The sequence below is a fragment of the Phoenix dactylifera genome, unplaced genomic scaffold (assembly GCF_009389715.1).
Source record: "Phoenix dactylifera cultivar Barhee BC4 unplaced genomic scaffold, palm_55x_up_171113_PBpolish2nd_filt_p 000630F, whole genome shotgun sequence".
Taxonomy (NCBI): Eukaryota; Viridiplantae; Streptophyta; class Magnoliopsida; order Arecales; family Arecaceae; genus Phoenix; species Phoenix dactylifera.
The window spans coordinates 93,126-118,698 of record NW_024068023.1 but is presented as its reverse complement, the minus strand read 5'-3'; the positions used below and the strand labels follow the sequence as shown (position 1 = coordinate 118,698).

General features: G+C 45.9%; 1 protein-coding gene, 1 long non-coding RNA gene and 1 pseudogene across 3 annotated transcripts; 2 read left to right on the top strand and 1 right to left on the bottom strand.

Annotated features, from left to right (window-relative positions):
• Nucleotides 1-12,643: 12,643 nt before the first annotated feature.
• Nucleotides 12,644-13,051, top strand: LOC120106779. The gene has a single exon (XM_039119833.1). It carries the CDS (start codon nt 12,644-12,646, stop codon nt 13,049-13,051), a length of 408 nt encoding a protein of 135 aa, XP_038975761.1.
• Nucleotides 13,052-17,628: 4,577 nt separating this feature from the next.
• On the top strand, nt 17,629-19,132 carry LOC120106777. 2 transcript variants are annotated; one of them, XR_005508812.1, is made up of 3 exons: nt 17,629-18,098; nt 18,183-18,324; nt 18,604-19,132. It is a non-coding gene; the product is annotated as an uncharacterized LOC120106777 (long non-coding RNA). The 2 variants fall into 2 exon arrangements; XR_005508813.1 differs by having other exon boundaries at nt 17,630-17,903.
• Nucleotides 19,133-20,035: 903 nt separating this feature from the next.
• LOC113461785 lies at nt 20,036-20,154 on the bottom strand (annotated as a pseudogene).
• Between the last annotated feature and the right edge of the window lie 5,419 nt (nt 20,155-25,573).

Sequence of the window (25,573 nt, the reverse complement as noted above, 5' to 3'; positions counted from 1 at the left end):
TGATTATTTTATTATTATTACTGTGTGTGGCTGTTGGGATTCTTACTGGGCTGGAAAAGCTCATACCCCTTCTTCTTTCTTTTTTTTCAGAGTTGCAGGATGCATAGACATGGATGGGATGAGCGCAGAGTGCAAGTATGAGAGTCATTAGTTGCTTAGTCTATCTTGATATCAATGAATATTGAAAGCTTTTGTAAATGAACCAATTTGATTATCTGGTCAAGTTGGATTTATATATTTGATTTAAGTGATTAACTGTGGAATTATCGAATTGTTGTTTATCTTAGGCCTTGCATGATCTTTAGGGCACTACTCTAGGGCTCATGCGGCCGGTCGCGTACCGGACCCGATTGATGGGTTCGGGGCGTGACAGAGTGGTATCAGAGCTTAAAATTAAGGTATCCTAGGGTTTATGTTCAGGTGAGTATCAGTGGAGAATTATGATAGAAAAACTATCAGAGATTTGGTTTATAATCACTTGAGATTGTTACCAGAATGATATTATAATCTAAGGTTTAAGACCACTAGGGACTGTGACCTTAGTGGCATTAGAGTTTGAGGTTTAAGATTATTGGAAATTGTGACAAATTGGAATCTGAGCATATGTTTAAGATCACTAAGGATCGTGACAGAAATATATCATAGCTTAAGGTTATGATCACTTGGGATATGACCATTAAATTCAGTGCTTAAGGTGTAAGATCACTGGGCATTGTGATAAAATGTATGCATCGGGTTTGGTTTTTGATGAGTGTGGAAGGAAAGTATAAATTGTTTTTGATTATGATAAGAGAGGTTTGACCTAAGATAAGTGTAGGAAGATTAACAATGGCATACCGGTTATACCATGTTCAGATATTATTTAGATGACTTGGAAGTTCAAACTTGATATGGGTTGTGATATGATCGTACTTTTGGTTTTGCTACTAATTATTAGAGTGTGATTTATACATACATCTTCCGTATTATTGGAGTGGGCTAAGAAAGATTTTTCGTAGTATTAGTGCAGAATGTTTTTCGAGGTTAAATCTGTATGTGGATTATATTTGGAATTGACATGTTTGAATATTGTAAATTGGCGTATTTCTATTAGTGGATTAAATTCTTAAGGCCATATAGTATGCAAATTGGTGGAGTATTTTAATTATTTGAATTTGTATATTTGGATTGGGCTCCTGAATTTTTCTTATAATTGTTGGAGACCATTGGATGTGTTAACTTGAACTCAAGTCTAGGTTTATGATCTAACCAGAAATCTTTGTCATTGTAAAATATAATATTGAGTAGAGATTTCGATTTTGAGATGCTTCTGTGAGTTATTATATGTAGCATTGATCATAGACATTAAGGATTTTGGTGAAGAAGGATTTGGAGGTTGATAGAGTTAATTCCTACTCATAGTGATATTGGCTCAACAGTTCTAACCCATTGAGTTTGAAGTAAATTCTGTTGGAAGGAAAATTAATGTAGATTTTCTTATTAAATTGCTAAGGGAATACAAGAATTACCCCCTTTAAATTAAACCTAGATATTTTTGGATTCTAAGAAGGTTGTGGAGATCACGTAGTGACCTTAAACTTGACTAAAGGATTGGGGGTTAGTTATGGTAAGTATACTCTATATAAACCGAGGACAAAAAGATCTAGAAATTTTGCTCTATTTCTACTTGAAAATTTAAAATTTAAATTTTCTTAGTTTCGATGCAAAGTGATACTTTAGTCAGAAATCATTTTGTGACTTTAGAGAATTAAATGAATTAAATCAGAGTGTGCAGCTGAAGTGTGGTGGTCCGACTTATTTTGAAACTGGTTAAGATTATTAATATTTGATCTAAAAGGCATTATGATGGAATACTTGAGTTAGTTTCAGGAGAATGTTGTTGATTCTATAGATGATCTAAAGGTAGCTATGTAATTTTCACCAGTGGATTCTTCTATTGTTGACAACTTTTGGGAGAATCTTGGGTATGTTAAATTTAGCATTTACGGTTGATGATTTCTTGGTTGGTCTTAGACTTGGAATGTTTTAACATGGATCTCTTATTTGTTGGAATGATATGGGAGAAAGAAAAGAAAAATGATTATAGAATATTAAGAGCATTTGATACTAAAGATTTCTCCTATTTCTGTCAAGCCAATTATGATCTCTGTGTAGAATCAAGAGAAATTAATTTCTTTGGGATATAATTATGGCATTTTAATCCAAGGTTGGAAGTTTGGAATTCTTTTGAAGGAGATCAAAAGAACTTACTATGTGTGGTAAATGGAAAGGATCAAGTTTTGAGATGCTGTGATTTTTGTATGTCAAAATCTTGTGAGTAGGTACTCCGAGAGGGAGACTATTTGAGATCTCAGGAATGATGTGGGAGAAAGAAAGGTACTGGGACCAGAGATAGTACAGCAAACTGTGGATAAGATAAAGGTGATTAGAGAACGGCTCCTTATAGCTCAGAGTAGACAAAAGAGTTATACTGACAATATGAGAAGAGAACTAGAGTTTCAGGTTGGTAATTATGTTTTCTTGAAAGTATCTCCTACTAAAGGTGTGATGAGGTTCGAGGTTCGTGGCAAATTGAGCCCTAGGTATGTTGGTCCATTCGAGATCTTGGACAGAGTTGGAGAAGTAGCATATCGCTTGGCTCTACCACCAGCTTATCAGGTGTACATAATGTATTCCATGTTTCAATGCTGAGAAAACATATTCCGGACCCGAACCATATGTAAATTTTGAGCCTATAAGTCTGCATGAGGACCTAACTTATGAAGAGTACCCGGTACGGATTGTGAATAGAAAGGATCTAGTGTTGCGACAATGGATCATTCCTTATGTAAAGGTGCAATGGAGCAATCACTCAAAAAGAGAGGCCACTTGGGAGCTCGAGGAAGAAATAAAGCCAAACATCCTCAACTCTTTGGTATTACAGGTACGTTAATTTCGCGGACGAAATTTTTTTTTTGGAGGGGAGAATGTAAAAACCCAGAAAAAAAAAAGGGAAAGGGATAACGGGCCGGCACGAAAAGACCGGGCCCGTCTCCCTTTTATGATCGTGCCCTAGGCACGATCGTGGAAGAGGAGGAGGATTGCAGCAGGGGCGGCGGCGTGGGGTCTATCGCCGGAGGAGATCCAGCGCCGGAGCCGAGAACCTGCCGGCCGCGGAGGAAGCCGGAAGCTTTTCCCTCCCTCGGTGAAGATCCCCCACAAATCGGGAGAAGAAGCCTTGGACCCGCGCGTGGAAACCCGAGCTTCCTCTCTGATTTCGTCGCCGGAAAGGCCGCCGGAGCACCCTCATCGGACCGAGGTAAGCATGGCTTCTTCCTTACGTTTCATTTTTGGGTCGTGTGGGAGGGGTTTTTGGCCGGTGATCGTCGGAGAAGAGCCCCAAACAGGGTACCCCTGTTTCGGCCTCTTCTTTCCAGTTTTTGGCCGCCGCCGGCCGCCGGGATGGCCGAGATGCATGGCGGTGGGGCTGGTCGGGTTCGTATGAAGGTCGGAGAGGGTTTTCTAGGCTGTGTATGTGATGAGGGAGGGTGGATCTGAGGTCCTCTTCCTCGGGATCCCATCCTCTCCTCCTCTTCCCCTCGTCGGATGGCCACCGACGGCGACGGTGGCGGCGGCGGCGGTCGTGGGCCACCGTGGCTGCTGTCGGGTGGGGTGGGAGCCGAGCCACCATCACGGTGGCTGTGAGGATGCTTGCCTTCTGTCAATAATGCAGGAAAAGGGGGAGGACCCTTTCGGTTCTAAGGGAAGGAGAAGAAGAGGGATCTTCTCTCCTCTCTTTCTTTGGCCAGCCACCATCGCCGGCGACTGCAGCAAAGGCGGCCGACGATGGTTCAGTCAGTGGTGTTGTCGGGTTGGGGAAGGAGAGGGCACAGCCACCATGGTTGTTGCCCTTGGATCAAAAAGGATTTGGGGGAGGGAGATGTATTCCCAACCATGAAGAGGGACGGATCATTCCTTTCTTTTGGTCTCTTCACCGGGACCGGCCATCATCGCCGGCATGGCAGCGGCCACGGCTGGCGACGACATAGACCGGTGGTACAAGGGTGGAAATTGGGCCACCTCGACTGCCCTAGATTTGGAGGGATTGAGATGTTTGGGGACCTGGTGATGGACCCCATAATAGATGTGAATTATGGTTTAGAATATTTAAATATTAAATAATTTAGTTTGTGATTGGTAACTGATGTTGTAGGGGAGGAGTCAGCGGAGCCAGGAGGTTTTGATTAGGGGACTCAGCACCCCAGCTCGTAGGTTGTAATCCGGATCCGTATTTGAGTCAGTCCACAAATTTCTGTAAGAATCCCTACATCTGAGCACTTTTATTTATGCATATATTGGATTTATCATTGGATATATTTTATCAGTATGTTGCTATTTGTTTTTGAACTTGTATGACACTATGAGGTGTGCATTTTGTTTATTATGAAAGTATTGAAATAATTAAATTGGGAAGGAATAACATATTTTTGAGAACTTATGAAAATATGTGACGTGATTGAAATGTGATTAAACATGTAAAACTAGACATGTAAAATGGGTTGGACTAATCTTGTCATGAGATAGCCTCTACGAGCTTATGCGTAGGATAGCTGCCACGAGCTTATACGTGGGATAGCCTCTACGAGCTTATGCGTAGGATAGCCTCCACGGGCTTACGCGTGGGATAGCCTCTACGAGCTTATGCGTAGGATAGCCTCCACGGGCTTACGCGTGGGATAGCTGCCACAAGCTTATGCGTGGGATTTGTGCAGTCTTGGACTGGGTCATGATCTTGGTTAGTCCAAAGCCAGAAGTGAAAAGTCTGAAAACTTGGGTATCAGAGTAATACGGGAATGGATCATATAATGTGAAAAAGGATTTGTATATATGTACTGATTATATACACTTGTTGTTTGTTGAGCTTTTGAAAAGATGAAATGGCATTTATTTGATGTTTTGATTATTTTATTATTATTACGGTATGTGGCTGTTGGGATTCTTACTGGGCTGGAAAAGCTCATACCCCTTCTTCTTTCTTTTTTTCAGAGTTGCAGGATGCATAGACATGGATGGGATGAGCGCAGAGTGCGAGTATGAGAGTCATTAGTTGCTTAGTCTATCTTGATATCAATGAATATTGAAAGCTTTTGTAAATGAACCAATTTGATTATCTGGTCAAGTTGGATTTATATATTTGATTTAAGTGATTAACTGTGGAATTATCGAATTGTTGTTTATCTTAGGCCTTGCATGATCTTTAGGGCACTGCTCTAGGGCTCATGCGGCCGGTCGCGTACCGGACCCGATTGATGGGTTCGGGGCGTGACATACGACTTTCACCTTCAACAGGATTCAACATTCAGCCTTGCTGAAATTTATGCGCTGCGGGGTTGCGTTCTTCGTTGCTTTCAGATCCACAAACGTAAGAATCAGAACTTCTGATCCACGACAGGTGATAGGTTCTTCTTTCTCTTAGGCTTGTTAATCTAATTGTGTTCTAAGTTCTCTTGCATGATAGCCAGACACCTAAAAATTTACTTTGCTGTCAAAAATTCAGAACCTAGGACATCTACTACCAAACCCATCCTATTCGCCTTTTAAATGCCCATACTTCTTAGTGAATTTATTCCTACTTGGACCCGCCGTACTTCCTTTTTGGCTAGTTACTTCTATTAAGGTGATGGCACAGTCTTAGTTCGACGTTCAAATCCAAGCCTGTCCAACTCCCTCTCTTCATAGATCAGCGTCCTAAAAATGAAAGTGTTCGCAACGCACACCGAAAAGAAATCTTGATATTAAATTAGCACACCCTAGCAACGAGACGTTTCTTTAGGATCAGAATAAACCGTAATACTTGATTGCAACCTAATTTCTTAAATTGATTAATCTCATACCTTAACTCTAACATAACCGAAGTAAAAATCAGCAACATTTAAATTTTAAGTTACTTTTGTGAAAGCTTACTGATCTCTGAAATCATAGTAGGTTGCGTTGGTAGGTTTCCTGCATCAGTTTTGGATGTGGCCTGACCTTTGGCTTGTAGCTTGTGCTGGGGCATGGCCCGGAACAGCCCATTCCTAAATCTAATCGCTCGCTCGCTTCTCAGTTTTGTTTTGGAATTTTGTCTTTGTTCTTCCTCCTTTTCGAGCATCGTTTGGTTGCCGACATTGCTGTGGTCAATCGATATATGGCCTTCCGGTCATGGAAGACTAGCACCACCAGTCCTCTGCCACATCTTTTCCTCTCTCCATTCCTCTTTTGTGCTGTCGCCCCAATTAATGTGGCGTCGATCTCCTCTCCTGCGGCCCTCCTTGACGTCTCGAGGAAGTCCAGGCACTCCGATCCGTCTAAGCCCTGATCAATCTCAAAGAGGAAGTATTTAAAGTGTGCAAACACTATCATATAATTAAGAGTTCAGCTTTTGAGAATATATGGCACTTATTCTTCTTGCAGAAAAATACGAGATTGGTCGATAACATGAGCTATTAAAGCACCACTTGGTAAGGGGCGGAACCAGGTTTTCTATGTGAGACCCAAGTTCTAACGCCATTATCAATATCATCTTGTATTAGATTATATGCATTTTTATTTAAAAGTAATTAAATAATAATCAACTATCATGTTCACATCGGCTTTAGGGATAAAAATAGTTTTATTTCATTATACTGATAAACAACGACGATTGTTCATACTAAAATTTTGATAATTTCAAGAATTTTTTGGGACATACGACTATACGAGAGGTGTTGTTGCTTTGTGCTCTCTTTTGGGCAATCAACCAAGTAGGGACGTCTCACAAATGGACGTGTTAAAACTGATCGTAGAAAGCTAGTTTCTAGACTGAGAAGCTCCAAGGAGCGAGAAACCTCCGAAGAGAGAGAAGGTTCGGATCGTGCCCTAACGGCTAGCTCGTCGGCGGCGGTGCTTGGTGAGCGTCTTCTCCGTCCGCAGTGGAGTTTCCGTGTGGGGCTAGGGGGTTCTACGGCGACCCGAGGAGGGCATTTGCGCCGGCTGTTTCGTTCATCAGCCACGCGTACCCTCCGGGGAGCAGGGGAGAGCCCGGTGGCCGGCGTCACCGACGGTATGCGGTGGAAGCGTGGGCGTATCTCCGGCTCCCCTCTGATCGTGCCCTAACAGCTAGCTCGTCGCCGGCGGTGCTTGGCGAGCGTCTTCTCCATCCGCGGTGGAGTATCTGTGTGGGGTAAGGAGGTTCTACGGCGACCCGAGGAGGGCATTGGCTCCGACGGTTTCTATCGTCAGCCACACGTACCCTCCGGGGAGAAGGGGAGAGACCAGAGGCCAGCCTCGCCTGCAGTGTGCGGCGGAAGCGTGGGCGTAGCTCCGGCTTCCCTCTGATTCACACTCTGTTTCTATTTGGGTTTTCTCTTCTAACATTCTGTGTGCAGGATTGAACCGAGGAGAAGGAACGCGGGTCTTCGTGCTGCATGGCTTCTTCCTCGCCGGTGGTGCAGGGCATGGCGGTGGGCCGGCCGGCATGGTGGTCGTCGGGGAAGCTAGTGGGCGCTTTTGGTGAACCGTGGGAGGTGGTGTGGCTCCTGTGGGCTCGCGTGCTCGCTTGCGGCCACAGCATCACCTCGGCCATCAAGGGTGTTTCGGTTTGTGTTTTTCTTGGTACTCTAACCTTCTCTCGTGTGTGCCAGGTGTTACTAGGTGGTTTATCCTAGGGGTCTGGTGGCTTGATGGAGCAGGCGGCGGGTCCAGCAGTTGAGGCGTCGGCGGGGAAGAAGGCGGAGGTGGCGGCTCAAGGCATAAGTACGGTCCCGGGGCACCAAGGGGAGAAAGCCGAGGCTCGGGTAAGACCAAGGCCCTGGGTGACCCACTGGCCCACGGAAGCCGAGGCCGCCGCTTCTCGGCTGTCCTGGAGCTCGCGGAGGAGCCCATCGCAGTGGCCCATCGGGAGTGGGAGGGACTGTCAGTGGTGGGACGAAGCCTCGGCCGATGGGTGCCGGCCGAGTGGGTGAACAAGAATGTGGCTGCCCGATTGAAGAAAACAGGAGAGGTGGCGGCGGTGACTCTAGCCGAAGACCACTTCGCCCACTTCGCCCTATGGTTCCGGTCGACCGCAGATCGGGACCGCGCACTGTTAGAGGGGCCGTGGGTGGTGGCGGGGCAACTCCTCGCCATGGAGCCCTGGGTTCCAGACTTCCTACCACGGGAGGACCCGGTGAAGACTGTGGTGGTCTGGCTCCGGCTTCTAGGGCTTCCACCGGAGTATTAGTCGACCTCCACCATCCTCGACATTGCCGCTCGGGTAGGACGGCCGGTGGCAGTGGACGGGGTGACCGAGGAGCGGCGAGCCATGGGCTTCACCTGGGTGAAGGTGGCGATCGATGCCACCGAGCCCCTCCTCCCGGAGGTCTGGATGTATGGGAAGATGAAGATGCTCTGGCAGCCCTTCGTCTTCGAAAGTATCCCAGACTTTTATGTCCAGTGTCGTCAGATTGGGCACTCAGCGATCGAGTGTCAGTTCCCGGAATCGACCCAGACCGGGGAGGGTGCCCCGGTGGACATCGGGGATGCCCTCGGAGCATCAGAGCTTGGCTCCAGAGAGGGGGACTCCGGTCCGATCTACGACCTGTGGTTGGTGGCGACTCGCACCCGGATCCCGCGGGATCAGGGGCCACCGCAGTCGAGGAAGACGACCGAGCCCTCAGTCGGGTCATCTTCAACTCGGCCGCCCTCCTCAATGGCTTGGGCCGGCCCTCCTGGGTCCCCGCTGGATCTGGAGGGTTGGCAGAAAAGGTGGCCCAGCGTCGATCTCCGTCGAAGGAGCAGCTGGCGACGGTGGCGGGCCTCCAGGTGTCCAAGACCCCAACCGAGGGCATCCGAGTCGACCCGGCCTTCGGCTCTTTTGCCAGGTTGGGGGACTCGGAGCCCCTGGTTGGTGGGGCTGGGCCGGCAGGGGTGCTGGACGGCCTGTCAGAGCTGCAGGCCAGCCCAAGCTCTGTTCAAGCGAGGCCGGCCTACGGGCCAATCAAATAAGCAGCGCAGGAACCTTGGGCCACTTCTGGAACTGGGCCTTGGCGTTGCGGGCCGGGGCCGGGATGGCGGTGCGGGCCCCCAGAAGGCTCAGTCGGTGGAGCGACCGCAATCTTCCAATTTGGCTCCCAAGCCCTACCGCTGGGGGTGCCCCTGTTGTGGACCCAGTTCCTGAGTCTCTCTCCACCCTAGGTCCTACGAGGGTGCTTGCAGGACAAGGGGAGGCAGTATCGGGCAGGTCTGGATCGGATGGCGAGGCCCGCTCGGCTGGGGCTCAGCTTTGGTAGGTTGCCCCATGGGTGACGCAGCAGGGACCTGTGACGGTTGGGGCTAGAGACCACATGGGATGCGAGGGGGAATATGGTAGGTCGGTTGGGGACCACCCGTCGGTCGTTCAACGGGTTAGAGCGGCTGTGTTGCAGGTCATCTCCAGGGCTAGTGCGGATGACGATCAGGGTGGTAGCACTTACCATGAGGTGGAGATGGACCCTGAGGCCCAGGGGGTTGACGAGCCTGTGGCCGACCTCTCGGACTTCTCTCCATAAGGATCCTAGCTTGGAATTGTAGGGGGCGGCTAAGCCGTCCTTCATGTCGTCCTTCAGGAGGCTAGTTCAGGTCCACGATCCTGAGATCTACTTCCTCTATGAAACGCATTGTCTAGTAGTGGGCACTGTCGAGTACAGCGACGCTTAGAGGCAGACTGGGAGCTCTATGCAGTAGAATCCCAAGGGCTGTCTGGCGGCATTTTGGCATTGTGGAAGCAAGGTGCGGTGACGGTTGACATGGGCCACAACTGCTCTCAACAGGTTATTTTGGTTGTTTCGAAACCCAATTCAGCACCGTGTAAGTGGTGTGTATGCGAGCACTGATCACAGAACTAGGAGAGTCCTTTGGGAGGAAATAACACATTTAGTTGCCCAGGGATTCCCGACATTAGTGGTAGGCGACTTCAACTGTATCCAGGACGTGAGTGAGAAGAGGGAAGGGCGTTCACTAACACTATGGATAGGAGGGAGTTCCGTGATTTCATATAGCGGAACAGCCTAGTGGACCTGGGCTTCTTTGGACCGCATTTTACCTGGTGTAACAACCAGTTCGGTAGAGCTAGGGTTTTGGAACGGTTGGACAGGGCTGTGGCATCTGCTGATTGGATTACTTGGTTCCCTTCTTTCCGGGTTAGACACTTATCCTGGATTGCCTCGGATCATTATCCATTGCTGATCTCTACGGCTTCCGACTCAAGTCATCATGGCCCCTTCCGCTTCGAGAAGGTTTGGTTATCTTACCCTCAGTCCTGGGATATTGTCCAAGGAGCGTGGAGCCTACCGGTGTGAGGCGATGCCATGCAGAGGGTATCCCATAAATTAGAGCTGACCAAGAGACGGCTTCGCTGTTGGAATCGTGAGGTTGTGGGCGATATTTTTAGAAAGTTGGAGAAAATGGAGGCCGCAATAGCCGACCTCCGAAGAAAAGAAGATCAAGTGGGTGCGCTCCCCGAGGCCGATATGGCAGGCCTTCAAGGTTTGCTTGCCACTCATCACTTGATCTTACGACAGCACGAGATATTCTGGAGACAAAAATTCAGGATCTAGTGAGTCCGCGAGGGTGATCAGAACACTAGGTTTTTCCATCGTTCCACGATCATCAGAAGGCAGAGGAATATAATCCGATCACTGCAGAATGGGACGGGTCAGCGTGTGGAGGGGGATCTGGCAGTCAAATAGGCTCTACTTGATTTCTTTCGGTCTAGATGAACGGAGGGTAGTGAGGTTGACGATGTCAGCCAGCTCCTGAGGGCTGACACGCGTATCAGTGGCACGGCGAACGAGATATTGGTGTGACTTATGACAGAGTGGGAGGTGCGGGAGGCGGTCTGGGCCTTGGGAGAGGATAAGGCCCTTGGTCCAGATGGGTTCCCACCTTTCTTCTTTCTGTGATACTGGGGTATCATCTGGATTGTTGTGGTAGAAGCGGTCCAGTGTTTTTTCAGTCAGGCAGGGATGCCTGATGACTAGAAGGCCACTTTCGTCTCACTGATACCGAAGTGTCCAGATGTATCAGAGCTATGCCACTTTAAGCCCATCAGTTTGTGCACAACCTTTGTGAAGATCCGTGCGGGCGTGTGTTTAGTCTCACATCGGTTATTCGCTGGGTAGTTCTTGGGTACTTATATAGAATCAAGGAACCCAAATAATACCTTCCGGCTAGCCATTTTGGGTGAGGTCTTGGGTTGTGACAAATGGTATCAAAGCGGACCCAGCCCATAACCTATGTGGACTAGGGGACACTACAACACGGATTTATTGGAGCTGACCATGGGCTGATCGTGGTGTTTGTGATTAGATTCAAATGGATTTGAACCCTTAGCCTGACGAGGACGTAAGGGCTTGAACGGGGGGAGTATGTGAGGATCCGTGCGGGCGTGTGTTTAGTCTCACATCGGTTATTCGCTGGGTAGATCTTGGGTACTTATACAGGATCAAGGAACCCAAATAATACCTTCCGGCTAGCCATTTTGGGTGAGGTCTTGGGTTGTTACAACCTTATATAAAGTTGTGGCAAGAATACTGGTGATGCAGATGAAGCCTTTCCTTTCCGACATTATTTGCCAGTTGCAAGGTGCCTTTGTGGGAGGTAGGAGTATCTCCAAGAATGTCATGTTGGCCCAAGAGATGATGTGGGATCTTCAACGGGCTCTGAAGCGGTGAAGTTTGATGGTTATCAAGCTGGACATGGAGCGAGCTTATGACAGGATTAGGTGGAGCTTCCTTAAACGAGCCTTGGAGAGTTTTGGTTTTCATGAGATCTGGATTGACTGAGTGATAGGGTGTGTTTGGGGATCAAGATTTTCTATTTTGGTCAACGGCACACCATCCCTCTTTTTCAAATCCACTATGGGACTTCGACAGGGATGCCCGTTATCCCCGTACTTGTTCATCATTTATTCTGATGTCCTATCTCGAGCACTGCGGGCTACATGTGTCGATCAGGAGCTGGCGGCTTACAGCCCAGTCGATATCTCACTTACTCTTTGTCGATGACTGTCTTCTCTTGACAAGAGCATGCGTGGCGGACGCACAGGCCCTCAGCAGGATTCTGGCCGACTATTGTGCTGCGTCTGGGCAGAGAGTAAACTTCCAGAAGTCTACCATCTCCTTTAGCCCTAGCATATCGCTTGGGGTTAGACGAGAAATCCTGAGGATTATGGAGACGCTTGAGCAGGCTAGGACCTGGAGCTACCTAGGTATCCCCATCGCTGGTAGGAGGTTGAGGGTTGCTGAGTGCACTGGTTTGGTACAACGGGTCTATAGCAGGCTGAAGGGTTGGTGGGCAGCATCTCTATCGATGATGGGTAGATTGACGTTGATTAAATCTATTCTAGGCTCCATGCCCATCTATCACATGGCGAATATGGTGGTGCCGAAGATAGTGTTGTTAAAGATTGAGCGGTTACTTCGGAGCTTTCTATGGGGCTCACATGGAGGTGGTCACGGGGTGCACCTGGTGGCTTGGAAGAGTGTTTGCCTTCCATCCAGCAAGGGTGGTCTTGGGATACCCTCTCTCCTGGAGCAGCGAGAAGCGCTCATTGCCCCAGCATGCTAGTCGATTCTTGTTGGAGCTGCAGGGCTTCTAGAGTCGGACCATAGCAGCCTGTTGTGAGGGGATGGGTCCCGAGGTATTGGCCTGTGGTGGGCAAAGATGCTCCTTCTTGTGGCGAGAGATAGCGAGATACTTGCCGACTGTCTTCGCGCATACTAGATGGCTGATAGGCAATGGGCGGAGCATCGATGTGGCTGGTGATCCATGGGTGGATGTCCTCCCCTTACGGCATTGGTCGACTGTGGTTAGCGTCGAGGCGGCGGAGGGCCAGCATGTTTGTGATCTCCTTGTTCCTGGGGGGGATGAGTGGGACGAGGCTAGGCTGGGTCAGCTTTTCGAAAATCACCTTACGGAGAGGGTTTATTCTCTCCTGATACCCGAATGTGCAGATCCTGATATCCAGATTTGGAGCTCCTCAAGTAGGGTCGGCGTCAGGGTGAGAGACTTTCTTGCCTGCATCGGCAGTGCATGAGCCGGGCCAGACTATGCTTGGATCTGGTGCTTGGGTCTCCACCCAAGGGTAGTACTATTCCTATGGAAGGTAGTCTGGGATCGTCTTCCGACAAGAGCTGCTCTCAGTGGACGAGGGTTGAGGATTTCCTCGAAGTGCGGGGAGTGCGGTGTGGATGAGACAGTGGATCATGCGCTGTTTCAGTGCGTATGGGCGCTGGTGTCTTGGCAGTTGGCAAGGATCCCTCAGGAGGCTCGGAGTGGGCAGGAACACTTCCTTCAGGCTATACGACAATGGTCGGAGTCTCCTTTGCGCCGCCAAGTGGCGGCTAGAGCGGCATGCACGACCCACTAGATCTGGCTGGCGAGGAACGCCCAAACTTTTGGCTAGCGTGGGATGTCGCCGAGGTTCATCGTGGAGAGCGCCCGCTCGCTAGCGAAGGAGCTCAGTCACATCATACCCGATGAAGGGACCTTGACAACTCGAAACATCTGGGGTTTCCATTTTGCTTCGGCAGCTCTCCGTACGGTATTTTTCACCTAGGAGTCCCCACCCCTGAGTTTTTTCAAGATCAACTTTGATGGATCTATATTGGATGAATGCATGAGGGATGGTGCGGGTTTTGTTATTCGGGACCCGGACGCCCGGGTTGTAGCTGCTGGGGGCTGTTAGTTATTCGACACCTCGGTTCTTGGTGCAGAGCTGAGAACTGTGTAGGCGGGCCTTCGTTATGCCCGACGCGGCTTACGAGCCAGTTCTATCATTATGGAGGGGGACTCGGCCACGGTTATTAGTTGAATTCAGGGGGGCCCTAGGGGTGACCACTGTAACAACCCAGGACCTCACCCAAAATGGCTAGCCGGAAGTTATTATTTGGGTTCCTTGATCCTGTATAAGTACCCAAGATCTACCCAGCGAATAACCAATGTGGGACTAAACACACGCCCGCACGGGTCCTCACATACTCCCCCTGTTCAAGTCCTGACGTCCTCGTCAGACTAAGAGTTCCAATCCATTTGAATCTAATAACAAATACCACGATCAGCCCGTGGTCAGCTCCAATAGATCTGTGCTGCAGTGTCCCCTAATCCATATAGGTTATGGGCTGGGTCCGCTCTGATACCATTTGTAACAACCCAGGACCTTACCCAAAATGGCTAGCCGGAAGGTATTATTTGGGTTCCTTGATCCTGTATAAGTACCCAAGATCTACCCAGCGAATAACCGATGTGGCACTAAACACACGCCCGCACGGGGGAGTATGTGAGGACCCGTGCGGGCGTGTGTTTAGTCCCACATCGGTTATTCGCTGGGTAGATCTTGGGTACTTATACAGGATCAAGGAATCCAAATAATATCTTCCGGCTAGCCATTTTGGGTGAGGTCCTGAGTTGTTATAAATGGTATCAGAGCGGACCCGGCCTATAACCTATGTGGACTAGGGGACACTGCAGCACAGATCCATTGGGGCCGACCACGGGCCAATCGTGAAGTTTGTGATTTGATTTGAATAGATATGAACCCTTAGCCTGACGAGGACGTCAGGGCTTGAACGGGGGGGTATGTGAGGACCCGTGCGGGCGTGTGTTTAGTCCCACATCAGTTATTCGCTGAGTAGATCTTGGGTACTTATACAGGATCAAGGAACCTAAATAATATCTTCCGGCTAGCCATTTTGGGTGAGGTCCTGAGTTGTTACAAATAAATACTACTCCTATTACTATTACGCAATTCAATCGTATTCTATCTATAAATTCTACTACTAAAAAAAATCCGCGAATTCTTTTTTGAACATTAAAGTGTGCAGAAGCCATATAGGGGTTTTGCCGGGCCTATTCCTATGCTATCTAAAATAATAAATTAGATTAGGTGATGCCCGTGCCCGTAGGAATTCGGGTGTTTATGTGAGGACCCATGCGGGCGTGTGTTTAGTCCCACATCGGTTATTCGCTGGGTAGATCTTGGGTACTTATACAGGATCAAGGAACCCAAATAGTAACTTCCGGCTAGCCATTTTGGGTGAGGTCCTGGGTTGTTACAAATGGTATCAGAGCGGACCTGGCCCATAACCTATGTGGACTAGGGGACACTGCAGCACGGATCTATTGGGGCTGACCACGGGCCAATCGTGGTGTTTGTGATTAGATTTGAATAGATTTGAACCCTTAGCCCGACGAGGACGTCAGGGCTTGAACGGGGGGAGTATGTGAGGACCCATGCAGGCATGTGTTTAGTTCCACATCGGTTATTCGCTGGGTAGATCTTGGGTACTTATACAGGATCAAGGAACCCAAATAATAACTTCCGGCTAGCCATTTTGGGTGAGGTCCTGGGTTGTTACAACAATAATGACCACCCATTGCTTCGTGACATCTAGGCCATGGCGAGGGAGGGAGGGTTTTCCAGGCCAAACATATCTTCCGAGAAGCTAATGTGGCTGCTGATTGCGTGGCTGCTTACATAGCCAGTCACTCCGGGGGTATCGTGTGGGCTGGAGACGGTGAGGTACCCCGAGCACTTCGGGGCATTTTGTTTTATGACTTTATTTGGTACATTCATACCGGTCAGGTATGAATCCACCCACTCTAGCAAAAAATAAAAAATAACTGATTTTTTTTGTATTCGCATACCTAAGTCCTCCTAAGATATAAAAATTAGAGATAGGTTCTGTCGTGGCCTTACATGTCAATTCACCTCTATCGAAGTATCGAGGGATAGGGCTGTCAACGGGCCGAGCTGCTCGGGCTCGGCTCGGGCCCGGCTCGGTAAAAGCCCGGCTCGGGCTCGGCTCGTTAGTCAAACGAGCCCGAGCCCGAGCCCAAAATGAGGTCCGTTTAAATCCGAGCCCGAGCCCGAGCTCGAGCCCGAGCAGCTCATGAGCCCAAATGAGGGCTCAGTCCAATTAACAATTTAATTGGATCCCAATTAAACTTGGACTCAACCCAATTAAATTTTATTTGGCTTAATCAATTTAAATCCTAATCTGATTGAACTCAGTTGGATTTAGATCAGACCCAACCCAAGCTAACCCAAATCCATTTATTTTTTTAAATCGAATTAGATTGGTTCGGATTCGGACCCAACCCGTTAACCCGAACCAATAACCCATTCCCTCCACCTCCTCTCTCTTTTTATTTTTTTTTCTTTTCCTTCCTTCTGGGTTTTTCCAGAAGCTTCCCGCACCCGGTGTGGCGGTGTCCCTCCCCTCTCGCCTTCCTCCTCCGCCGACCGCCGCCGATGCCTCACTGCCTCCTTCCGCCGCCTGAGAAGGAAGCACCCGAGGCCCCTCCCCCTGTTTCTTCTCCGTTTCTCCCCCTCCCTTTTCCTCTCTTTGCCGACTCCTCCACCGGCGAGACTGCGACAGAGGAGGGGATGAGAAGCCCTCCTCCATCGGCGAATCAGAGGAGGAGCCGAGGAGTCCCTCGCACGGGAGGGTCGGGCCACGGCCGGCGGCGCCCGCGGCCGAGCCCGCGGCTTCCTCGGTCGTGCCTGCGGCCGACGCCCGTGCCGACGGTGCTCGCGGCCGAAGCCAGCGTCCGCCACACGCGACGAGGTGAGTCCATTCTTCTCTCTTTTTTTTTTCTTTTTTTATTTCTTTCTTTCCTTCTTTCTTTTTTTCTTCTTCTTTTCTTTCTCTCTCTCCTTCGTTCTTCTCTCCGACGACGAATCGTCGGGACTTGGAACCGAGCTCGGCTGCTCGTTGTTCTCTCCGACAGAGATGGGGACGGGGATGGGGATGGGGATGGCCGGATGGGGATGGGGCGGGCTCGGGCTCGCCGCTCGAGCTCGGGCTCGGGCAAACGAGCTTTACGAGCCCGAGCCCGAGCCGGGCTGTGCCACCCGAGCCCGAGCCCGAGCCCAATACAGGGCTCGGTACCGAGCCCGAGCCCGAGCCCAAGCCAGGAAATTTGTAAAACGAGCCGAGCCGAGCCTGCGGAGGCTCGGGCTCGGCTCGGCTCGTTAACAGCCCTATCGAGGGAGTTAAAACTTAACACCGAATTGTTGCACTCTATTTTACCAAAAAAAAAAAAAATTGTTGCACTCTAACATTTAAGCCCTCTGTGATATAAAAGTCAGAAATACGTTTCCTCAGGGCTCGTTTGGTTCGCGGGAAACATTTTCCCTTCTAGGAATATGATTCCTGAGAAACAAATTCCTAGGAAGAGGATGCCTCGGAAAATACTTTTGGCTGGTTGACCATGGGAAAGTGACAAATTTGCAAAGTGCTTATGTTTGGTTGGCCATTCACTTTTCTAGGAAAGTTATGTATAATTTCTATTATGCCCTTAATAAAAATTAGGTTTTTAATGCCTCTTTAATGCTTCTTTAATGCCGAAGGAATTTTTTGGAAAAAGTAAAAATTGAGTGATTCCCGCCTCATGAAAAAGTAACTTTCTCATGTTTCTCATGGGAAAGACTTTTCCATAAAATGTGGGAATCATATTTTCATGAGAATACAATTTTTTTTTCTCTCTCCTTTGAAAACTCCAACCAAACAAGAGGCATCTCATAACTTTCCGTTCCCTCCTTCTTTTCCCGCGAACCAAACGAGCCCTCAGTGTATGATCCCCGATATCAGCCGCATGAACCTGCGATGGCGACGGCTCCGGCTCCGGCTCCGGCTCTTGCCTCTCTCTCTTTCTCTCTCTCGCTCTCTCTGAACCCATGACTCCCCACCGTCAATCTCTCTGAGGGCCCGAGCCGCGCCCTCCTCTCTCTCTCTCTTCCTCATAGCTCATCCAGCGCTTCCCTCTATGCGATCCCAAATCTCCTCAGCGAGGGTAGTTTGAAACCCTTTTCCGCTCAACTGGATTCGATCTGCTCCTCTTTTCCTGAGGAATCTTCGAAATTTTTCGGGAAATTTTACTCGCTGGTATAGAAAATTTCTCTTTCCTCACCCTGATTTGTTGGAATACAAGGGATCCGGTGTTCTTGTGTTTCTCTTTAGTTTTTAGTTGCTACTGCGTTAAATCCCCAAACTTATTTATTTATCTCCCCTAAAAATCAGCTAATTAATTCTCAAAATTTTCATCTTTTCCCCTCCCGATTGATGTAATCTCAATGCTTGGTGAGTTGTCTGTGACTCGCATAATCATATTCATGGATTAATTGGAGATTCTCATTAATGCCCGGTCCTTGTTCTCCTTCGCAGTTCCACTGGGAAGTGTAACCTCTAGTATATGGACATGCAATGCCAGCATAAGGCCCAATGGCTGATGATATTTGGCCTCTTCTTCCTCTTGATCTTAACCAGCAATTGGGCATGTCATGCCGCTGCTTTGTCTTCTGACCAGGTTAGCATGAAAACTTATGATTTGCATTATGGGCTGCACCTGAGTCTCCTAACATTTTTTTTTTGTATTGCTTTTATTATAATTAGGTAAGATAATAAGTTTGGCAAAGAACTTGTCTTTGAGTGTTGTCTTGCAGGAAATATATGCTGTCTTTTTATTCATTGTATCTTTTTGCTATATAATTTTGGTCCATAATTATCTTTTTATCATTATTTTTGGTCATTGCTTTAATTATAAATTATTAATAGTTATATTTCCATATACTAAATTTAATGTCAGGTGAGCAATGTGTGAAGCGGTGATGGGAGAATCTTTGGCTGTTTGCCATGCTCTTAATCTTACCTTGCCAGCTCTTATTTTGATCACCGCAATAGCCTGCAAGCTCATCATATTCTAGCAGCAAAGCCAATTGATTTACTCCTTGACAACTTCCCCCTGCAGCCTTTCTTGATGCTGCTGTTTTTGAAGACTCGAATCTAGAATTACCCTCTTCTCTGTCCAACAGATCAATTGTTGAAATTCAAATGGATATTAGGAATGACTTGTTGGAAAACTATGAAACTGTTATTCAGTCACCGCCGCATGCTAGATATCCGGTGAGTTTAAGAAAAAAACAAAAAAGTTACGACACGTTGTTTTGGAGTGTTTCATGTTATTTAAAACTTTGTTTGTATACTTTTGGTGGTTGTATGCTGAAACTAGCATTTTATATAATTAAAATTTGTAATTTTAATTGGTGAATTGTTTAGCGGATGCATATAATGTACATATCAAACTTAAATTATTGAAAGTTCATTACATTCAACAACTAGGAAGCTCTCAATGCCAAACGTGTCGAGTTTTTTTCCTCATCATTTCGTGTACTGCTAATGAACTTCTTAACTTAATTGTATGCATATAGTTGGAGAATATGATATTTCTTCTGTACAAAAGGCATGCTTATTATTGTTCTGATGGTGTGTTGTATTGAATTTTCAATACGAGTCGGAGAATTGTCTCAAGTCCAATCATTGATATATTGGAATATGGGCCACTATTGAAGCCTTGGGTTGTGAGATGCCAAAGGATAACAGAAACTAGAAAAATTATACATGAAGACCATTATCAACCTTCATGCAGTGGTTAGCATCATAAAGATGAAGCAAAAAATTTTGTGTCTATCAAAATATATAAAATGTGATCAAAGGCAGGTGGGTAGGGTGGTTGGGAGTGTGTGGCCTTATATCGTGAAGCAGAGAATTGAAAGTCTGACTTTTTGAGGAGTGAGACAGAAAAGCTACAAATTTAAATCCCTACAACGTCCCTAAACTTGATTTAAATCTGCACAGGGCCTCCTTTACCCATCTTAAAACTGGAATATGACATCTGGACTCCATCTTATTTATTAAGGAAATACCAAACCAACCCTGAGGATTGAAAATTGAAATATCTTATTCTCGTGTTCTTTACTGACTCTTAAGATTTTTGGATTCGAATGAATCAGAGATAAGAAAAGTTGAGGGAAGAAGTTAGAAACTATGTTGCTGACTCTTTGGCTTAGCCTTAAGTTCCGATTTTACACGGGTATTGTAACAACTCAAGACCTCACCCAAAATGACTAGCCGGAAGGTATTATCTAGATTCCTTAATTCTGTATAAGTACGCAAGATTTTCTCGGCGAATAACTGATGAGGGACTAAACACATGCCCGCACGGGTCCTCACATGAAAAAGGAGTGCAACACGAGGACTTCCCAGGGAGTCACCCATCCTAGTACTACTCTCGCCCAAGCATGCTTAACTGCAAAATTCTCATGGGATCCAGTGCATCAGTGCTGGTACGAGGACCCGTGCGGGCATATGTTTAGTCCCACATCGGTTATTCGCCGAAGAGATCTTGGGTACTTATACAAGATCAAGAAATCCAAATAATACCTTCCAGCTAGCTATTTTGGGTGAGGTCCTGAGTTGCTACAAATGGTATCAGAGCGAACTCGGCCCATAGCCTATGTGGACTAGAAAACACTGCAGCCGGGTTCATGGAGGCTGACCACGGGCCTATCATGGTGTTTGTGATTAGATTTGAATCCTTAGCCTGACGAGGACGTCAGGGCTTGAACGAGAGGAGCATGTGAAGATCCGTGCGGGCGTGTGTTTAGTCCTACATTGGTTATTTGCCGAGGAGATCTTGGGTACTTATATAGGATCAAGAAACTCAAATAATACCTTTCGGTTAGTCATTTTGGGTGAGGTTCTGGGTTGTTACAGATATTGGTTCGGCACTGGGACATGTACCAACACCCACACCCACATCCAACATACATACCCGAGTCCATGTCCAAGACTGAGAAGAAGGTGCATTCTTATGGGCATTGTTCTCATTTGTTGCATTCTTATGGGTACCATTCTCAGTTGTTCTTTTTTGACGAGCCTCCTCTAGGGGCACTATAATAAATATGCTGTCTAGAGGGGTGTTACCTTTCCTGGAACAGATGACTCTCCTATTCTAAGAAGAGGAAAATGATTATATAAGTAGAAAGACGAACATGATTCTCATGGTGACAAAAAATGCAACTAGAGCATGAGGAGGAAAATGATAAGAACCAGCTTGGAAGGATTCAAACGGCATGTCCTTTCTCCTTTGCTTGTCATGGAGTTTGCCGTCAATGAAACTTTCCATTCACAGATCAAACTTCTACAACTAATTCTGGTGCTCTACAAGATTATAAGAAGATCAGCAACATACTATTCAAATACTCACCAAACTTTCCAATTTAAGTTGATCTTTCTCCTATATATGTTCTGATAAATAAAAGGAATACATGGATAAAATCAGATCTGCATTTGTTGATTGGTAAACATATGTCAAAATCATATATTTTTGAGATGATGGATTAAATTGCTTTTGGCAATTCAAATCCCTATGCTGGTCTCTCTCTCATCATTAGTTGGACATAGCATAGCTATCTATTCCAGCCATTTTCCTAGTAAAACTCTTCTATGTCTACTATCATGGACTAAGAGTTATGTTAATAGAATCTTTTAACTGTATTTCTAGGAATGCACCCAATCCCCTCCTCTTTTCCTCCTTTCAGTTTTTTTTTTTATTTTTATCAAGTAGATGATGTATATGGAAACCACCCATTTTGGGAATAAACCTTCCCGTGTGTTTGTCTCTGCCCAAGGTTTTATGTTATAATTTTGCAATTGTTGTTGAATGGATTTCCAAAGCTAATTGGCATCATTTGAAAGATTTAAATTTTGGCCAAAACCAATCCAAATTTACTATATTTTCAACAAATTTTGCTATCTTCAACTAAAATGGCAGGGGTTTCAACCAGTTTTAATTGTGTCTCAAGAAATTGATTAAAATTTCTGAAGACAAACTTAAAATAAAATCTTAAGTAATTAGTGTCATGGGTTGCTCTATTGTTACCTGAGTGTCATGGGTTCAGAACATATAATAGGGGTAAAGCTGTGTACTTCTAGCCCTCCCCAGACCTCATAGTGGTGGGAGCCTCATTCATAGGAATGCCCTTTTTTAAGTAATTAATGTCATTCTAATGACATTTCTATATTTCTTTATATACATGTTTGTGTATGTAATTAGATTTATACTTAAGTCATATCTTCATTTCTTTGAGTTAAAAAAGGAACACACTCTTGAGCTATAAAATCTAAACCCTGAGATACATTTTCTTATTTTTAAATTTGGGCTTTTTCCTTTTAGGTTAGAAACTTTTGTTTCCAAGAATCTTATGAGAAAGGAAACTCCTATAAATGTTTGAAAGACACTTGATACAAGTGAAGAAGATGAGTTTGTGGAGTAGATCAAGACCTAGAAAAGAGGACTTGAATGTTTTGAACTTGGCTTTGAGCTCAAATCTCATAGAGACTAGAATGTTCATATGTTAAAAATGTCATCAAACATATAATCATAGTTTGCACTCTAAAATGTTGTGATCCATGAATTTTTGAACTTAAAAAAAAATCATTTGATTGTCCTGGCTTAAACAACCAGAAGAATTCTACACCAAAAAAGGTACCCAAGAAGTAACATAATCTAAACTAGCGTCTAGCATATTTTCTTGACTTTTATTTATTATTATATTTATTTCTTTATGGAAACTGCCATAACTAGGGAAAACAACTAAAATTACTAAAATCAAAATTTATATGGCCCAATTGAGGGGGGCTGAGTGTCATGGAACAATCAGAATAAAGCCTAGGTATTACAAAACTCCAACTAATGAAATGCGCCTTTTCTCAACAAGTGGATGCAACAAATATTGCAGGACTACCTTGACCGTTGGAAGATCCGAATCTCAAAAATGTACTATAGGAGTCCATTAGGTAGAACCTTGAGAAGAGAACTTACTCTGTGAATTGAACCTCTTCTTCAAATCTGATGATAACATAAAATTTTGGAAAGGTAGGTCATTCTAGAACTTGAGAAACAGCACCTTCTCCCAGATTTCTTCTATGTTTGTGATGAGGATATTCTAACTTCAAAGAACTTGATCATTAATTCTTGTCACACATGATTCTGAACAGAACAATGATAGCGATCTAGCAGCATAAGTCGCCCATTTAACGACCATCCTCCATGAACTCAGGCTATCCACTTTCAACAAGGTATTCTAGCACAAGAATTCTTGTGACCAGTTCATTATGAAGTCTTATTACTCCTTCAACACCTTCAAACCAAAGCCTTTTGGCTAACCTAGAAACAAATATAATGGCTGGTGTTGCCTAAGGTGACAAGCCAAGAGGGGGGGGGGGGGGGGGGTGAATTGGTTTCTCTTAATTTTAACTAACTTACTTATGTTAATTGATGAGTTAGTGAAATAAACAAATCACAATACAAACAACAAGAAGTATAGTGGTTCGGTGCTCTCCTTAGCACCTACGTCCACTCCCCAAGCGACCCCTTGGGAATTCACTATAATCCCGCAGATTACAATTGGATTGTTTTCCGGGCTCACAATCCAAAAACCTTTACACTTTGGTTTTTCGGGTTCACCAAAAACCTATGTTGGTTTTACGGGCTCACCAACGAACCTATGTTGGTTTTTCGGGCTCACCAACGAACCTTTACAATTGGTTTTACGGGTTCACCAATCAACCTATACCGTTGGTTTTTTGGGCTAACCAACTAACCTTTACAAGGAGTTTAATAAACAAAGAAAGAAGATTTAAGCTCCTAGATGAGCAAATATAACAATATAATCTACAAAGAAGAGTTTAGAGAATAGTTATCGCTTGATGTGACTTCTCTCTTCTTTGTCAAGGATGCTTCACTCTTCAAGGGTGGATGGAGCTCTTAATGACTCTTTGAATCTGCTCAACCACTTTCTTTTGACACTTGAATGAAGCACTTGGATGAAGAAGATTAGGGCACTTTGTCTTTCTTGTGTACTCTTTGATATTCTTGCAAAAGGATGTTCTCTCTGATGAATAGTGCCACTTTAAATAGTTTCCTTCATCCATTGGACAAGCCCCAATGGTTAGAATTCAAAAACTAGCCGTTACTCACTGTTGGAAGGACAAAAAGTACTTCTGCAGAACTAGCCGTTATGCTTCTGCCCGTGTTTGGGTCGGCTCAACCTGTCCTTGGGTTGACCCAACTTTCACTTGGGTCGACTCAACCTTTCCTTGGGTCGACCCTCTCAGAACCACAGAAACTTGCAATTCAGCCTTCCTTCACTAGGGTCGACCCAACATTTCTTTGGGTCGACTCAAGGTTCAGTTGGGTCGACTCAACTTCTGTTGGGAACCCGCCCATGCCGCTGATATTTCAAAAATTTTTCAGATGGCAGCGGAATCGGCATGCACGAGTTCGACGTTCATCGCATGAACGTTGTTTCGAGACCTTTCGTAATTAGGTAAGAATTAAAACTTTTAAAACTAATAGGAAGATCAAATCTTCACCTTGCGCGGGTAGATGATCACCGCAAATCTGAATTCGTGGTTTTGGAAGAGGGTTCGTTTGAAGCCGTTCAAACGTCCGGCCTCTACGGGTATCCACACGAAGTAGAGAACCGATCAAAGCTTTCTTGTCTTCCCGGGGTGCTAGCTCCCTTGCAAAGACTTCTTTTGATGGCTGATCTCCTCTCTTTCAATCAACCCTCGATTGTGCTTGAGAGGAGGAAGAGGAAGAAGAAACTCAAGGAAGAAGAACACAGCTTCTGCAGCCTTCTTTCTTTTCCCCGCGTTGGAAGAAGGATTGGAGGAAGAGGAGGCGGACAAGGCTCTCTTCTTTTTCCTCTTGTTGGCGGCTGAACCAGGGAGTTGGGAGAGGGTGGCGGCAGCAAGGAGAAGAGGATTCAATTGCTTAGGGCGCCGGCCCTAGTCCTCCTTATAAAGGGATTGGAGCTCCTAACTTTTAGGAGTTCCAATGACAACTTGCCTAAGAAGGGGGGGCGCCGGCCCTAGCTTCTTCATGTCGCCCTAGCCAAGTGAGAGGGGCTGATGTCCCTCTTACTTGGTTAACCTAATCCTCTTCCAAAGAGGATTAGGTGCCTCTCTCATGGTTTAATCCCAATCCAATTAGGATTAGCCAAATTTGGTTCAATCTACGCTAGTCCTAATCCAATTAGGACTTGAATGAATCATGACTCAATTGAACTTTTCAATCCTAATCCTATTAGGAGTCATGTTGATTCATTAGATTAATAATTAATTTAGACTTAAAGAATCCTAATCTAATTAGGATGTATTTAATTTTAGTCCTAATCCAATTAGGACTCTTATTTGAATCCGAAGTCCTAATCCAATTAGGATTTCTAGGAATCCTACTCCAAGTAGGAATCCAATTTTAATTCAAAATTCCTAATCTCATTAGGATTGTAGGAATCCTATTCTAAGTAGGAATTCCAGTCCTACTCCAACTAGGATTCCCAGCCCTAATCCAATTAGGACTCTAGGAATCCTACCCGAAGTAGGATTTGTGTTTAAGTCTAATTAATTAATTCCCTTGTTCACTTCTTCAATTTCTATCAATCAAATTGATTTCTTTGTGATTCCTAATCACGATTTCAACCATCGGATCGGTCAATACTTCTAGTGTGTGTGACCCCATAGGTTCTACTCTGACTGCTAGTGAGATATATTGTGATCTCTATCACTATATCATTGAAAACTCCTTTCAATGGGTTGGAACGATTCCAACTCAACTCATTAGGGTTTATCGATCATCAAGATAATCCTATGAGTCCCACCATCCACCAGTGACACCTAGCAGCATGTAGTGGCTACCCAGTAGAATAGGA